The following is a 17,626-nucleotide window of genomic DNA, read 5'->3' as shown; positions in this document are numbered from 1 at the left end:
TGTAATTCTTTAGTTAACTGAAGAAGTGCATTTAATTAATTTGCCAAAGAATGAAAGACCTCTAAAAAAGTGGGCTCAACGATGCAGTCAGAAAGGCTGAGCAAGGGGGAAGGGGAGAACTACCACCAACAGAACCCCTTTTTACTGAAATAGTCCTTTTTTTAGGTATCAGGAATATGTAAACCAGAGAAAGAAAAACGAATGGTAGAAATCCCAAAGGGTGAGAAGCAATGTTGTCAGACAGAACACACCAACCTTTCATCTACCAACCAACAGCGTTAAAAGCCCTGCAGTCCACACTTCCCCCACTCCTCTTCAAGGGGAAAATAACAACAACAAACAGAAGAATTGATCAAAAACTGAAAAAGTTCAAAAGAAAAGAGATCTAGGAGCTCTGAGTTGGAAGTACCTGACAGGCCATCTACCAGACCAAGAATGCCTCTCTACCTTTTCCCTGATGGGGTGGGGGGAGTTTTTATAGGGGGTGAAGAAGGGACAGGGAAGCCACTGCTTCCAATACAATCCACTCTACTTTGTGAAAGCCTGTCCTTTAGGAAGTCTGTCCTTACAGTGATCTGAAGTCGGTACCTCTGTTGTTCAGTCATCTTTCAGATACTAGAGAGGTCTGCCATTTCCTTCTCTGGCTCATTTTACAGATGAGGAAACTGAGGCAAACAGGGTGAAATGACTTGCTGAGGGTCACAGAGTTAGTGAGTGTCTAAGACTGGATTTGAACTCAGGTCTTCCTGAGTCCAGGTCTGGCCCTCTATCCACTGTGCCACCTAGTTGCCCCTGGTACCTCTACAACTTCTGGTTTTGTCCCCTCACTTCTGTTCCTGCAGTTGCCACTAGTGCCACCCCCAAATTCCATGTCATTCTCAAATTTGCACTGCAGGCATTGTTCCTACTTGCCTGTTTTCTGGGACTCCTGACTTATTTCTTTCTCTGCAAATCTGCTAACACCAGTACAAAAGGGTACTGGTATTAAAAATGCATGCCACAAACTGAAAATCAGACACCACAGGCTGTGAATGAGGGAGACACATGGTAGAGGGCTGGGTTCAGAGGCAAAGGAACCCAGTTCAAATTCAGCCTTTGCCACTTCACTATCTTTGTGATCTTGGTCAAGGTAATTTCTCTGGGCCTCAGTTTCCTCATGTGTAAAACAAGGGGGTCAAATGAGATGCCCGTTAAGTACGCTTCCACGTCTATGTCAAGGCTCTTAGGCTCTTCAGCAACCAGCCTCAATCTCCCCTGAGTGACAACCTGGTTCTCATCCAGTGAGGTACCTGGCTAAGGGGATCTGACCAACAAAAGCCATATATGGTAAAACTCAATTTAAGCAGACTCCATATAGCCTGAACTGTCAGCAAACAGTAGTTCTTGAGCATCCCTTGGCCATGTGACACTGTGCTGGCCACTGTTCAAAGACAATTAGACATATGCCATTTCTGCCCCCAAGGAGCTCCATGAAAGCAACCAAGGAGACCCCGAGAAGGTGGAATCAATGAGAAGACAGCTGTGCACACAGTAAACACAGACTGAAAAGCAAAGACATGGACTCAGATATCTAGGGTTCTCAGAACAGGGGCAAGGAGGCAGGGAAGGTGCCATGGGCTGGATTACCTGGCGGAATCTTGCAGACGGTTGCTGGGTGCCAGCCATAGCGCTGGTTACAGTTGGGGGACTGGACAAAAATGGCGCTGTCACTGAGGCACTCTGCAAAGACCTCCCCTCCGATGTAATAGAGCCGCACTCCTCTCCCTACGGAACAAACACCAATGGAAATGGTGAGGCTCCCCAGCACCAGAGTTCAGCGTCCAAAGCACAGCCACCGCCCTCTGTGTCAGTCTGCAAGACAAACTGCATCATGAATGTTCACGCTCAGAGCAGCAAGCGTGTGCTTTCCCCACCTTCCTCGCCCCAACTCACATGGTCAATTCAAGGCCAACGGTGGCCTGAACACTTTACACCCCACCTCCCCGAATCTGAACAAAGCTCACAAAAACAGACCAGGCGAATGCCCTGGAAAGAGAGAATGATGAGAAACAATTGAAAACATGACTGAAAAGAATGGACGAGGTGACTTTTCCACAGCTATAACCCTATAACTTACACAACACCCTCGGAAAGGTTTCAAGCCAAAGGGAAGCTCAGTTCACAGAAGACGACCCACTCAGAAACAGGAATGGCTTTCTGGATATCTTGCCAAACTGGGCAGACCTTCCCCTACCTTCCTGGTTCTAACTCTTTGGCCTTTAGATAGTGACTACTGAATTTGATCACACATGCCTCTCTCCCAACCCCCCTGGAAACTTAAAACAAAAAAAACCCTTTCCATTAAAAAAAAAAACCCTTTCCATAGGCTTAACATACAATTTCCATCTTGTTTTAAATTCACCCCAGATGGACAATCTATTTTTAAACTTGTTTCAAATCCAGTTACATAAAGCCTCTAACATTCTCTCTTTCTCTCTCTGTGTCTCTATCTCCTGTAGGGAAGGGTCACTATTTGTATTCCTTCAGAAGAATAAGGAAGAGATCAGAGAAGTAAACCTTAGTCACATACTGGGGCACTGAGCGTATCAAAAATGAAGAAAGCTGGCATAAAGTAAGCTTCGTGTACTCATTCTGCCCTTCCCATTCTCACCACTCTCATTTTGTCATTTCTGTTGGAATGGCATCTAGAGGACATAGGAGATGCTGATGGGCACAACAGTACTGTCTGAGTTGAAAATAGGGAGCTAGAGAGGAATATGGGAATAGAGATGCTAAGGCCTAGAATCAAGTTGTTTCCCCCCCCCCTTAGAAATTGTGCTTTTTAAACATAACTCACATATTAAAATGTTTTCCCCAATTTGGCTTCTTTTCTGTCTGCCTTCATGTCTCTAAATATAACAGTAATTTTGCAAGCAAATCAAATTATACACATGCATGATACATTTTTATGTTCTCAACTATGTGACTATGTCTGTAAAGAGGCAAATCATCACAGATTTGCAGATGGAAAGGCCCTTAGAGGTCATCTAATCCAATCCCCTCATTTTACAGATGGGGAAACTGAGGGCCAGAGAAGTTAAGTGTCTTTCCCAAAAGTCACAAAATACAGAAAGTTTAAGAGCTAGGATTTATACCCAAGTTCTTTGACTCCAAATCTAAAATTCTTTCTGCTGCAACACCATGTGCATCACCTGCTGCTTAAAGAATAAATAAAAAAAACCCCACCATATTTCATACATTTACATTTTTTCACCATCATCTATTTTTTCCCCCAAGATAAGTTCATTTGTTTCTTGCCTTCAAAATTTCCAGAAATTTTTTATCTTTAGGTAGAAGTGTCTAGGAAAGGAAGGGAAAAGAGTAGGGGGAGAGGCAGAGACAACCATCAATGAGGGACTATCTCCAGAGAACAGGGGGCATGAGGCTGGAAATTTGGTCAGAGGAATTGCTGTTACTTATACTTTCTCAAGGAAGCAGCAATGACTTGGGCACTCACTTCCCACTGCTCCCCAGAAAACACCCCGTCTGCTCAAGCCTCCTGGGGACAGACAGCTCCAGCCTACTGTGGGAAGGGGCTCTTGGGAAGGCAGGCAGGGAACTGAAGAATGTGTTTACCAATGTGTCGTCTGGTGAGCTCCACGGCGGCGTTCCTGTTCACATTGGACAATAAACCCAGGCAGAAGCGCTCCGAGTTGGATGGGTCAGTGAAACCATCCACTGTCATGGAAGGCTGAGAGGCGTGGAAAGTCTCCCCCACCCTCTGGTTCAGCTCATAGTAGGAGATGGAGCACCAGAAGGCCGGCTCGCAGTATGTGACAGGCTGCAGATCTGCATAAGACACGAAAGGACACAAAGCAAGTCACTAGGCACTATGGCCACTATGAATGACTTTTAAAAAATGAGAAGACTTGTATAAAGTAATGGAGAGGGATGAAAGAAAAACAGTAATACTATGAAAATCATGATGATAATAACAAAATCTAGAGGGAAAAAAAGGAGTTTTTCAAAAGTTCAGAAAGGGATACAAAAATGGAATGATGTCGTAACTCTTATTAAGACTTCTTTTCCTTTAAACAAACTGTGAATATGTATTGGAAAGTTTATAAGTTCATGGACAGTCTGTTTTATTTTTGTTTGTATATTTGGCCTTTTTTCCCAATAGTTACTAAGTTTATGCTTAATTATGAAAGAAAGGAAGGAAGAAAAAGAAAGAAAGAAAGAAAACTGATAATTATTTGATAAACACTTGATAATCAGGAGACTGGGCTCCACCCCCAGTCCTATCACACACTTGCTATGCGACCTTGTATACACAACTCATTTAAAACACTCTGAGCCAGTTTCTTCATCTGTGAAATGCGAATAAAACTCATCTCATATGAATCATATATTGTTGTAAGGCTTCCCTATACTCTATCAATACCTTTCCTGATATTAAAGTTGCAAAGATCAAATAAGACAATATCAGAAGTTCTTTGAAAAATATAAAACATGCTACACATATAAGGTAATATTATGGGAAAAAATACTGATCTCATTTATCAGATAATTTTTCAGCCCACAAAGTCTCATGTGAAGTAGCTCCTGAGGTATACATAAAGGCAACAGGTTACTGGTTAATGGCACCAGTCACTTCAGAGAACTAGCCAGACTAATCACAGAGATTAAAGGTTTGTGCCATCCTTGCTGCAGGGAGATATAGTACACTCTGGTTGGTAAAATTGTGTAAATTTATTGTTAGTGTAAAATTATCCTAGCCCTTCTCAAAAATCAGCCTTCTAGTCATTCTTCCAAGGTACCCAAAAGTTATCCATACTCATTTCTTGCCCAAGAAGAAATTTAACTGCTCTGATGACTTTTTGCTAATGTAGTTCCACCCCACCTCAATTCACTTCTTCCCAAATATCATGTTAGATTCCCTAGATTCTTCAGAGCTCAGCTGAAGCATCACCACATGAAGCTGCTCCTGATCGCTAGTCACTAGTGTCTCCCCATGAAAAAAAAGCCTATTTCCCCACAGCTAGTGCCTTCTCTCCCTGTCTTGTATTTAACTACCTAGTTTTAAAAAAATATTATTTATGTGCTTATATAATACATACATGTTGTCTCACCCGATAGGATGTAAGTTCCTTGAGAACAGGGATTGTTTCATTTTTTTTTCATCTTTTTATCACAGTAGCTGGCATATAGAGTAGATGCCTTAACAAATGTCTATTGATGGATTGGCAATTGTGAAATGCTTGTTAACTGATCAATTGCTTCAGCCAGACAGGCCACAAGCAAGCAAACTATTTCCCCTTTAAGGTTTATTCATCTTGAACCTTCCACATGGATGGAATGTGCTCTCTCCTCCTCCCCCCAAATCAACTTACCCAAATCCAACCTATGCTGAAGATGCTGACTCAAATTTCACATTCACCATGAGAACTTTTCCATTTGCTCACCCCCTTAATGCCCTCCCCATTCTATGAACACTTGTAGCATGAACAGTCTGAACCATTCAACTATATCCTGCCTTAAATGGGACTGGAAGAATAATAGGAGGGAGCTGAAAGAAATCTTAGTGGTTAGTCTAATGCCTCCATTGTACAGTCAGGGAAACTGAAGCCCAGTCTCAACCCTACCAGAGGACTCAATTGAGTTCTGTGACTTACTTGCCCCAAATCATTTAACTTGTTTGCAGCAGAAGTGGTGGCTGGACAAGACCTCCTGAGATTCTTCTCTAATAAGAAAACGTTCTCTGGGAAAGCCTCATATCATTTCCTGTGTGTTTGCCATCACCCCACAATTGGTTCCTTGAAGACCTGGGCTACCCGTTACATTTCTTTTGAAGTGCTAACTGTTCAGCAGCATACCTACTGAATGAAAACTTTAAGTTCACTGAAGCTCAGAGCTGGGAAGACCTTCAGTGGTCACCTGGTCATTCCTGAGCAAAAATCCTCACTACAACCTCCCTGACAAACGGTGACCATCCACACCTTGAACAGAAGGAGGTCTCCAGGGAGGAGAAGCTCACTAGATTCCAAGGTTTCCCATTCTATTTTTGGAGAGCTCTCACTATTAAGAAGATTTTCCTTAAATTTGGTCTAAATATACATTTCCAAAACTTCCACTCACTGTTCCTAGTTTTATTCTATGGGGCCAATCAAAAACAAGTCCACTCCTTTTTTTCCCACTATAGCCCTTCAAATGCTTAAAGGCAACTAACACATCCACACCTTAATATTCTCAAGTTCCTTAATCTTCTCTTCGTTCCTTCAACTGATCCCCACATGATATAACTTTGAGGTCCTTCATCATACTTATCATCTTCCAACTTATCAATGGCCTTTGTAAAGTGTGGCACCCACAAATGAACACCATATCCCAAATGTGGTATGACTAGAGCAGGGTATGAAACTCTCACCTTCTTTATTCTGGACATCATACATCTCATAATACAGCCTCAGAGTACGTGCGTGCGTGCGTGCGTGCGTGTGTGTGTGTGTGTGTGTGTGTTGGAGGCTGCTTCCCTATCGGACTGCTGACTCATATGGATCTTTGAATCCACTAAAATGCCTACCATCTTTTTCACACCAACTGCTAAGCCCCCACCTCATACTTGTAAAGTTTTCTGAAATCAAATGTAGGACTTTACATCTATTCTTATTCAACTTCTTATTTAATTTGGACCAACACTCTCGCCCGTTTTTCTCCCTCTTCGGATACTGACTGGCATCCAATGTGTTAGCTATCCCTTGAAGCTTTGTGTCATTTGCATATTGTATAAGCCTGCCATCTGTGTCTTTATCCTAAACCATTGATAAAAATGTTCAACACCACAAGGCCAAAGACAGATGCCTGGGACATTCCTCTAAAGACTTCAGTCCAAGGTAACATGAACTGATTAACAACTACTCTTCACATCCAGTCATTTAGCAGTTCTAAATTCAGATAACTGTGTGGTCATTTGTCCTCTGACATTTCATCCTGTCCATAAGGATATTATGGCTTGATCAAATGCTTTGCTGAAACCTAGGTAAATTAGATGTGCGATAGATTTATTGTAAACCACCAACCTAAGGTCACTGCAAAATGTTATGTGCCATACACAGTGTTTTTCATAAAGGTTCTATGAAAAGTTTATTTTATCTTAAAATCATTTAGTTTCTCTGTATCAGGAGCTATAGCTCCTGATTCTGTGATAGTGGCCCAGCCACGAAAGAACGAGAGAATTTCACACTGGCTGAGACTCAGGTGCTTCAGGTCTTCTTCTCTGTGCCACCCCCCCCCCAGCACTTTAAAATCAGGTGTTCTTAACCTGGGGTTCCTTGCACTCCCAAGGGATCAATGGATAGATTTCAGAGGGTCTATACACTTGGATGGGGAACAGGATTACATCTTTTTCAACATAACTGATTTCCTTTGTAATCCCATGTATTTTATTTCATGCATTTAAAAACTTCTGAAAAGGAGTATATAACCTTCATCAGACTGAAAAAGTAAAAGCACTTTTACTCTGGGGAAAATAACCAGACTAGAACATAAGCCCTAACCTCCTTAAAAGCTTTAAAAAACCAAAAAGTTTGATTTGGAAAACATTCCAAACCAATTAGGGTCTTAGCAGATTTCAATGGCTACAACTTCATGGATTGCCAACTAAAGATGAACAATTTCATTCTAGCTCAATTGGTTGACTCCAATAAAGTCTGTGTACCTAAAATCTCATGACATGAGTGGGAAAAAGTATGTAAGAGTTAGGAAAAACCTGGGCTCTCAGTTTGGGACGTGCTGTTTCTCCTGATAAGAATGTAAGCTCCCTGAAGGCAGGAATTGTTTCATTTTTATTTTTGTATATTCAATACCTGTCGTAGTGCCTGGCACACAGTAAGTTTAATAAATTGCTTGCTGACTGATTCACTGGTTTTGATACTGACCATATATATAGTCCTGGGGATATCTGCTCTTTCCATGGCATCAATATGGAAAATATAAAGAGCCATCCTTGCGCCATTCCTATACCTTTTCAAGGATGGAGTAAGGTGACATAGTTGTGATATAAGATGGAGGTTCTCACCTTTTTCATGTCATGGACCCCTTTGGCAGTCTGGTGAAGGCTATATACTCCTTTTCAGAAGTTTTTAGATGTGTGAAATAAAATACATGGGATTACAAAGGAAATCAATTATCTTGAAGATGTAATCCTGTTCCCCAGCCAAGTTTATGGACCCTCAGAAATCTATCCATTGATCCCTTGGGAGTCCAAGGACCCCAGGTTAAGAACCCTTGATGTTAAATTAAGGCAGTCAGAATTCTGTGATGCTGCTCAGCGCTGGACTCCCTCCACTAGGAACAGTGGAGGCCCAAGGAGTGGGGACAGGCAGAGGTACTGGGGAAAGGAACTTGCCCTGTTAGCCCTTTGGGAAGGAGGAGGCAACAGCGACATCCTCTGGAACTTATACCTGGTGGTCTGGCTTTCAGGGAATGGACCTAGTTGGCTCTGTAGAGAGTATGCCAAACATGTTACTTGTTACTTAAGGATCATGACAAGATAAGCTACTTTGTAAGCCATGCCTTCACTGCATATTATATTGTTTTGAAATCTAATTAAAAATGGCTAGTGGCTAAGGGCTTTAATATACGCTTAATAAAAATGGCTATTCTGATGTTCAAAGTAGCCAAATTCCATGCAGAACAGACATCACGGAGAGCAGTGGGGAAGAAGGGGAATCCCCATTTCACCTGACTTGGTTCTCATCCTAGCTCTGCCTCTTACTAGGTATATGACCTAGAGCAAGCATTTCATCTCTCCAGGACTCAGTTTGCTAGTCATAAAAGAAAGGGATTGGATTTTCTAAGGTCCTTTCTAGCTCTGTGATCTTGTGGCTTTGTGCTTCTTGGCCAAGTTTAAGAGTCTTTAAAATCTGCTTGAACAGACCACCCCTGTGGGCCTAGCCTCTGGTCTCCTGAACTGTAGATTTTGGCCAGTGGGGTGAGGGGAAGCATAATTAGTTCCCCACTGCCAATTAACTCCATTAAAGATGAAAAAGCAGAGTCAAACACACCCATGCCTGCTTCCTTATTTGACCCAGTACTGAAACAATGCCCCTCACCAATGTTAGTTTGGAGGACCAACAGTCTAGGACATCTCAGAATTCAGAGTTCATCATAACAGCAGCTTGAGTCGGTCGGCCCTCCCAGGCAGATCTGAGGTCTCCGACAAACATCCTTGCATCTCCCAAGGACATGTTGAACAGACAACACAACACCGTATCAAAGCAACTAGTGGAAAACATTTGTAATGCAGGAGCCTGACACTTAATTAGGAAGATGCCAGTTCTGGGGAGCTGTGTAGTTGAGCCAAAGAAAAGTTTGACAGCTGCTTTTTGAGATAGTATTATTTAGGTTAGTTAACCTCTGTTTCAAAACATGACCAGACTGCTAGAGAAGTACTACTCCCAGACACTTCCTGAGTACCCATGATGAAATTTTTCTTCTCTCCTGCAGCCTCCTTCACCCTCCTTCCTTCCCTCCAAATTATCTCCCAAATATTTCTGACTACTTATAGATCGACTTCCAGCCTTTCCCCTCTCCTGGCTGTCCATCGGTGCTCCAGTGATGCTAATTTATTCTGCCAAAGGAGAAGTATTTAGGATTGACTGAACCTAGTCAACAGTGAGCCACCCAAGTGCCCTCTAGAGTGGAGATCACATGACTTCTCCACTGAGAACAACAGAGTGCCTTAACTTAGGGCTGGCCCTTTGCCAGGTTAAACTCACTGAATGACCTCAATATTGAGATCAGCTCTGCACAGGCATACTCTCTGTTTTGTTTAAAGAAGAAAAAAAAAAGAATAAAACCCAGAAGGCAACACTTGGCATCTGAAACGTTGATTAAAAACATCTGTAAATGAACCAAGTCCAGTTGGGGGTAAGGGGGGTGGTGAGGGAGGGGGAAAGGGAGGAAATACATTGTAATGTAAAAACCTAAAGCAACCGATGGACCAAGGACAGAAGCCAAACTTCGCAGAAGAGACGGTTAAAAAAAAAAAAAGGCAGCAAGACAGCCACTTGCATGTTCCACTTGCTCCTAGAACCCAGAATCCAACGCTAATCCATCTGGCAAAAAGCATGAATAAATGCAATGACTCGCCCAGAAGTCCCATACTGTTCCTCCCTCCACTGCTAAGTGTCAAATCTTCTAAGCACCTGATCTCAGTTATGTTTGGGGAGAGCCAAAATGTGAGTTCTTATATGTAATGGACAGCGCTGATCGGACTTTTCCCTTTCAGGCAAGAAAGCCGTTCACTGGACACTGAGGGCCTCTGGCTAGGTGCACTGGTACCTTCCTATCAAGAATAAATTGCTACTTCAGGGTATTAAATGATACCTCAATTTGTTCAAAGCATTCATATGCATCCCTAAAGTTCTCCAGGAAATAGCCAGGGAACAACTTACTCACCTGGAAGGATTTTCTCAGCCAAGATCATTAATCTTCCTCCCCTCCCCCATTTTTCTCCCCAGTTATACATTTTGGAAAATCTGGAACACACACACTGTCTCACTTTCTCTCTCTCTCTCTCTCTCTCTCTCTCTCTCTCTCTCTCTCTCTCTCTCTCTCACAACACACACACACACACACACACACACACACACACACACACACCAGTTTTGTATGAGAGCAGGAGAATCACATGCCATTTCCTCATTTTCAGTCAAATCTGATAACTCTTCACTAAGCGCCTACTATGCTGCAAGACTTGTTGCTAGGTTTCTGATGTGCTCTACTGAGACCATCACCCCTTCAGTTTCCCTACACAGTGCTGCGATGTCAGATAGCTCGCTTGGATTCACGAATGGAGGGAAGCGTGGGGAGGGAGGGGGAGGCAATCAGCATTTGAATGGGGAGCAGAATAGAGGTGCGTGGTGGGGATGTGCTTAAGACGCCTCAAACTAGATCCTGAAAGCCACGTTTTCAATGTGAGCACTTACCTCTTGGAAATGAGCAAACTGTAAATCCAAGGCTTGGTTTATTGTTTTGTTGATTGTCTAGACTTAAGGAAGTGCTGGAGAAAATGGTGCTAATGCAGATTAAATTTTAAAGTGGGTCACACTTACATTTATTTCCTCTCTGGAGAGCTGGTTGTTAAACATTTACCAGCAAAAATCAGGAGAGTCTAGGAAAGCTGCACTTTTCCTAACCCCCTCATAAAAATACCTGACAACTTCTGGTCCTGATGGGGAGAAGAAAGCAAAGGGAAAGGATGGGCGTGTCAAGAGCAGGGGTGGGGAACCTGCAGCCTCGAGGCCACATGTGGCCTTCTAGGTCCTCAAGTGTGGCCCTTTGACTGAATCCAAACTTCATGGAACAAATCTTTCATTTATATTCTTTTAAACATTTTATATAATTTTATATTTATTATATTCCCAATGAAAAGAATTGTTCTGTACAGTTTAGATTCAGTCAAAGGGCCATGCCTGAGGACCTAGAGGGCCACATGCAGCCTAAAGTCCGCAGGTTCCCCACCCCTGGTCAAGAACAGCATTTTGTAAGGCTAAAGTTCCTTCTACAAACTATGTACAAAGTAGACACTTAATACATACCTACTGAATTCATGCTTTGGAACTCCTAGTAAGTAGCAGGATGGTTTTAGTTATTTGGGGGGGGAGGGAGAATGTCATCTAATATCCACTCTCTGTGCCATGCATTTCTTTGATGATAAAAAAGATTTGCACATGTTAAAGTGAACATTCAGTTTCTAATGGACAGTGTTGTGGAGAGACCACTGGATTTGGCGTCTGGAAGACATGGGTTTTGAATCCTAACTGAGACACTCACTAGCTGTGTGACCCTGGGCAAGTCCCTTACGCTCTCTGGGACTAAGTTTCTTTACTTATAAAATAAGGGAGTTTGCTTGGATGTTCTTTAAGGTCTCTTCCAGCTCGAAACCTATGATCTTGTGACCTTAATACAGACATACAGGGCACCATTTTCCACCTATGAGTAGGATCATGATTCGGAGCTGGACAGGGCCTTAGATGTCATCCAGGTAACACAAAGCTAACTGTTAGACTATCTTCTGTTTTTAGATCAATGTTATTCTGAATTTAATAATGCTATTAATAATCTGATGAGTGAGAAGGCTGTGTTAGCAATCAAGAAAGCATTTTATAATTGGGAACAATATTTGTTGCAACAATTCACTCTATAAAATGCTTCATTTTCCCCTTTCCTTTGAGAAGCCAGTATTTTGGGAGACTGTTCCAATGCCCATCTAGACATCCACCAGGACACCAAGGTCTACCCAGCACAGGCATCTTGTCACCTCCTCTTTTTAGCTATTTTTAAAAAATTTGGTAACATAACTATGCTGGACCTCAGGATCACTAAGAGAAAGCAAAAATTAGAAGTAACAGAACCCCTAAAAATGGATTTCTTCAGGATTTATTAAATTCTCTTTGAGCCACTGTATTTATTTCATTATAAGAATCTTGATCGCTAACTCTTTGCTTCTTTGTCTCTTCAACTTTCCTAGGTTCATCCAATTGAACATAGACAGGACTGGTAAAAAAATTTTTTTTAACATTTTTTTAAAGAAAAGAAATAGACACCAATTAGTTTATGGATTCAGGCTGACATATGGTGTCATGTGATATATGATATGATATGACTTGATATAATATAACATAATATAATGATTCTATTTTACACATTATTTAGTATACTGACTGATTCTATGCCCATAAGAAACCAACTTTTTGGTCATATGACCAATTTAGACTAATCTTTAATGGTTGTTCACATGAACATACATGCTATGTGGGACTACCTTTCAATATCACTTTTTTTCCTTCAGAACCCCTTGCACTGATTTGCAGCACCCTAGGGTTCCATAGAACAAAGAGTTGGAGAAACACTGGACAAGATGTTACCAAGACCCCTTCAATACTGACACTTTAAATGATTTTCCTTCTACAATTCTGATTTCTTTTCTGCACAATGTGGAGGGAAATTCAAATTAATTCCTTTTTTAGAGCTACGTGAGGAAATAGCTAGGAAAAACGACCCTCTATAAATCACTGAGTGGACATCAGTCTTCCCAGCTGCTCCTAAGAAAACAGTGCCTTTTTAACTGTATTTCTTTAAAAAGTCAACAAGCACTTATTAAGTACCTACTATGTGCCAGGCACTGTGCTAAGTGCCAAATAAAACCACAAACTCTGGCGAGCCAGTGCCAACTTGCTAAATTGTTTTCCCTTCTTAAAGAACTGGTCTCTGTGCATAGTGTTAAATATTCAAGACTTAAAATTAAAACAGCAAGACTTAAAGACTAGAAGCAAAGAGTCAAGTTCACAATCTCTGTCTTTAATTACATGGGCATAAGATAGCTTCTAGTCCGAAGAGTTTGTTTTTAATAATTCTTACAGTCCTTTCACATCAGGAATTTGATTTTCCCTGTGCGACGCCCAACACTAACAATGAAATCATTTGCACAAAGAAGTTAAACCATATCCCTGTCATATTTTACAGCACTCAACTTTTCAGTCTGCCTTAAACTTTTTTTTTTTGAGTATTTGCGTGGAGGGAATTGGATGAAAAGGAATATACATCTGTATTTACCTTCATTTACCCTCCATTGTCTTCCCTTGCCTGGTTTTCAAGTGTCTTCCCCTACTCTAAGCTATAAATATTAAGTCGCTACCCCTCCCCCCGCCCCCCCATGATTAATAATGTAATGAATTTGATTCCATTTGAGATCCAAAAGCCAGAGTAACCAACTTTCTGAACCTGGAACCAAAGCCTTTCTTTCTTTCTTCTCTTCCCCCTGCCCCCTTTAACTGAATAACAAAGAAAAATCTGTCTTAAAAACATCTAATAAACTGGCTTCCCTGGAACCAAACCGGTAGGATTTCCACCCCCACCTCTAAACCAGGGGTCCTTAACCTTTCTGAGTACTGTGTTCCTCTTTGGTACTCTCTGGTAAAGCCCACGGAGAGAGACCTTCTCAGAAGCACGGTTGTTGTTTTTTTCTCAAGTAACTGAAGGAAATGCTAAATGTTAGTTTAAGGTTAGTAAAAACGGAGATTTCCTTTTCTCTATACAAATTCAGGGGACCACCCTAAAATCTCCACACCAGCTCTCAGATCTATGAGTCCAGGTTAAGAACCCCTGCTCTAGATCTTCAGAACCCAAACAACAACATCCTTTCTGAGGCCTAAGTGAAGTGCTATGACATTTGATTTGTGCCCCTGGATGAGATCTAGTTCTGTTTTTACCAGGCAGGCTCCCCCATGTGGGGTAGGCTCTATTGTGTATGTCAAAAAGGATAAAAAAAATTCTTGCATCCCGATGCAGGTAGAGAGGGCTGCTGAATTAGAGGGGCTGGTCTAAATGGACCCAGAATATCTTCCTAACAGCTCACAAGGAGGAGGAAGAGAAAAATAGGCTGTGAGACTACGAACCACACTTGTCTGCTTGTCTGATGGCACCTACCCATCGTGGTTTGTCCCAAGAGAAGTATAACCCAACATGTGGTTTTCTTTCCTAGAACCCCAGTTCTCAATTTTCCCATTTCACGCATGACCCTAGAATCACTGTAACTAAAAACCTTCATGGCAACTGATAAGGACAATTGCAATGGTGTACAGCGTATGAGCCTTTCGTCACTACGGCTCTCCCTGGCCAGTCAGTGGGGGCCAATTCATCTTAGCAGAAATCAAGGAAGGAAGAAACACTTACCCAAATTATTGTGTGCGGGGGACATAGGATTTGGAGATAAGTTTGGAGAACCTGCAAAAGCAAGACAGTGTTGTTATCGCTCTTTCCAGAGTTATTCCTTATCACTCCACCTCAAGCACTCTATGTTTCAACCAAGCTGGCCTGAATGGTGCTGTTCTCCATACACAACAGCCCAGCTCCAGTCCAGGCTTTTGGGCAGACTGTCTCCATTACCCAGAACGCTCTTCCTTCTCACTTCTGTCTCTTGGAACCTCTAGCTCCATTCAAGGTTTAGCTCCAATGCCACCTTCTACAGGGCACTACAAAAGTCTTAGTGACTTCTTAAGGGATCAAAGCTTAAAATGGCACTAAGAGTTGAGATACCTTGTCTATAAAGCCTTTACTGATATTCCCAACTGTTAGCATTCCACATGCCCCACCTCCAATACTTTGTGATCGGTGTGTATAATTACATGGATATACACATATGTGTATTTATTTGTTGTAACAACTCACCCTATAAAACACTTCATTTTTCCCCTTTCCTTACAGAAGTCATATTTTGGGAGACTGTTCCAGTGCCGATCCAGCCATGAATCAGAACACCAAGGCCTACCTAATACAGGCATCTTGTCATCTCTCTCTCTCTCTCTCTCTCTCTCTCTCTCTCTCTCTCTCTCTCTCTCTCTCTCTCTCTCTCTATATATATATATATATATATATATATATATATATATATATATATATATATAATACACACACACACACAAGAGTGTGTGTAAGCATAAAATACTTATCTAAGTGGTGCTTAGCTAAGATTTACTTATCTATGCATATATTCTCCCCCTCCAAGCAAAATGTAAGACACTGTTGGGCAAAGACAATTTCTATTCTTGTCTGTGTGTCTCCAGAATATAGCACAATATGGATGCTTAATGAGCTCCCAGCTGAATCGAATTGATCGAGGTCAGAAAAGGGCAATCTTTGAACATTTAACACATTATAAAAGAGCTCAGGATATATGACCTCTGCAGCTCTAACTGTAGGGTACTTTCCTTATACATACAAAAGGGAATTCTTATTGTTCGTTGCTGACAAAAGGAATATGCAGATTAGGTGGGAACTTGCCTATACATACAGGACCATATTTTCCAAACCAAAAGTCAGAACACATGGTCAGACAAAGGATATTCTCTTTGCAAAGACCCACTAAAAATATACTTTTCCCTGCTGGAAATCAGTACTGTCCCAGAAAATACAGAACATATGGTCACCATACCCATGCACCCAGTCAGTCAGCCAGAGGTGGGATGAGGAGCTGGGGGGGGGGGGGCAGCAGCTCTCTCAATTACCCACAAGCACAGCTTTTGACTGGCTGGCCTGCCTGGTGTACTAACACTACCAACAGGCATCTGGAAATCCCAATCCCAATCTCAGGTTTCAGAAAACTCACAAACCTGCCCTAGAAGGCATATAACCGAGTGATCACACTGGAATGTGGCACTCATGTGTATGTGTGTGTACACACACACACACACACACACACACACACATTCACACATGCACAAATCTAAATCCACTCCTCCTAGCCCTAATTAGACTTCATAAGCAAAAAAATAAAGTAACCTAATATCCTATTACTAAGGTCATATTTTAATAAAGTAATATTGCACTTCTAGGCCTTGAGTATCCCTCATTTGTTCCTAGAATCTATGCAGAGTTACTTTTTTTTTTTACAAAATTACTTGTGACAATTTCATTCAATGCCTACTCAACCCTATCAAGATAAACTGAACATCCTCCTCTGAACTGTCAGAGTCCTTACTATATGTATCAGCCATTATATATTGGACTATTGTTTTCCTGTACGGTTGATTCACCTATTTATGCCTTCAGGGCAGGGTCTGTGTTTTATACTTTTTTTTATATCTCCCATGGTAATTAGCACAATACTTTATATACAGTAAAAATTAAATATCCATTTTTTTTTATTGTTAGATGAATAACATAATGTATGTTAACATCACCACTAGTTTAGACCATGGTAGGCTAAGGGAGAATTTCAATTTTTCTACTTGGACTTAGTATATAATCTCCTTAATGAGTACCCAGTCTAAATACTTAAGGTACCCACTAAGGAAGGGGTCCTAGATAGAGGATACTCAGTAGAGGTATTCTTTCAATGTGAGTATCTCCCAAGCTTAAGTATGTCCTAACGAACATGAGTGATGTCCTCTGATGAACTGATGAAGATGCAAAGGCATAATTTTCCCACTATGATGATTCTTTTTTTTTTCTTTAGGCAATTGGGATTAAGTGACTTGCCCAGAGTCACACAGCTAGTGTCAAGTGTTTGGTCTGAGGCCAGATTTGAACTCAGGTCCTCCTGACTTCAGGGCCGGTGCTCTATCCACCGTGCCACCTAGCTGCACCCCCATTATGATGGTTCTTAAAGAGTGGAACTAATGACTGGGGACAAAGGCTTAAAGTAAGAAGAAAAAAGAAGTGAGTTGGTTTAAATTCTTCTTGAAACGAGGTGTATCAGGCAGCCTGAGTCATTCTGCTCTGGGGCAAACCCTGCTTGGGAAAGCCTGTGAGAATGGTCTGGAATGGTTTGGATGTGGTCCTACTATGGATGCACAGGGCAACTCTAGTTGAGTGTCTACCTCTTTATGCATCAACTCCCTAGAAAAGCAGGCCCTTGAGCAGCTGCTAATTAAAGTACCATCCAACCTGATTTTCTTATAGGCACCTTTAAGCAGAGACTAGAGAATGGGGTGAGGGGTGGGAAGAGGGACCTACTTTCTGGTGCTGTTACAATACAATCATGAAAACAGTTTCCAACTTTGGCAACCATTAGTGTTTCATATGAGCAACAGAGCCCTCTAAATACACTGAGGGGGGGTGGGGGAAAGGATGGAGGGGATTA

General features: G+C 41.7%; 1 protein-coding gene across 2 annotated transcripts in view; it reads right to left on the bottom strand.

Moving 5' to 3' along the window:
- Window positions 1-17,626, bottom strand: part of SMAD3 (SMAD family member 3) — a 162,921-nt gene that overhangs the window by 9,682 nt on the left and 135,613 nt on the right. For both annotated transcript variants that reach the window (XM_020982788.2, XM_078151215.1), the window contains exons 5-7: window positions 14,719-14,769; window positions 3,616-3,828; window positions 1,627-1,764 (exon numbers count right to left, since the gene is read on the bottom strand). In XM_020982788.2, the coding sequence (XP_020838447.1) occupies window positions 1,627-1,764; window positions 3,616-3,828; window positions 14,719-14,769 (402 nt within the window). The remainder of the gene's footprint in view (window positions 1-1,626; window positions 1,765-3,615; window positions 3,829-14,718; window positions 14,770-17,626) is intronic.

This window comes from Phascolarctos cinereus, unplaced genomic scaffold, assembly GCF_003287225.1.
Source record: "Phascolarctos cinereus isolate Bilbo 61053 unplaced genomic scaffold, phaCin_HiC Scaffold_3;HRSCAF=262, whole genome shotgun sequence".
Classification (NCBI taxonomy): domain Eukaryota; kingdom Metazoa; phylum Chordata; class Mammalia; order Diprotodontia; family Phascolarctidae; genus Phascolarctos; species Phascolarctos cinereus.
This window is presented reverse-complemented; position numbering and strand designations above follow the sequence as displayed.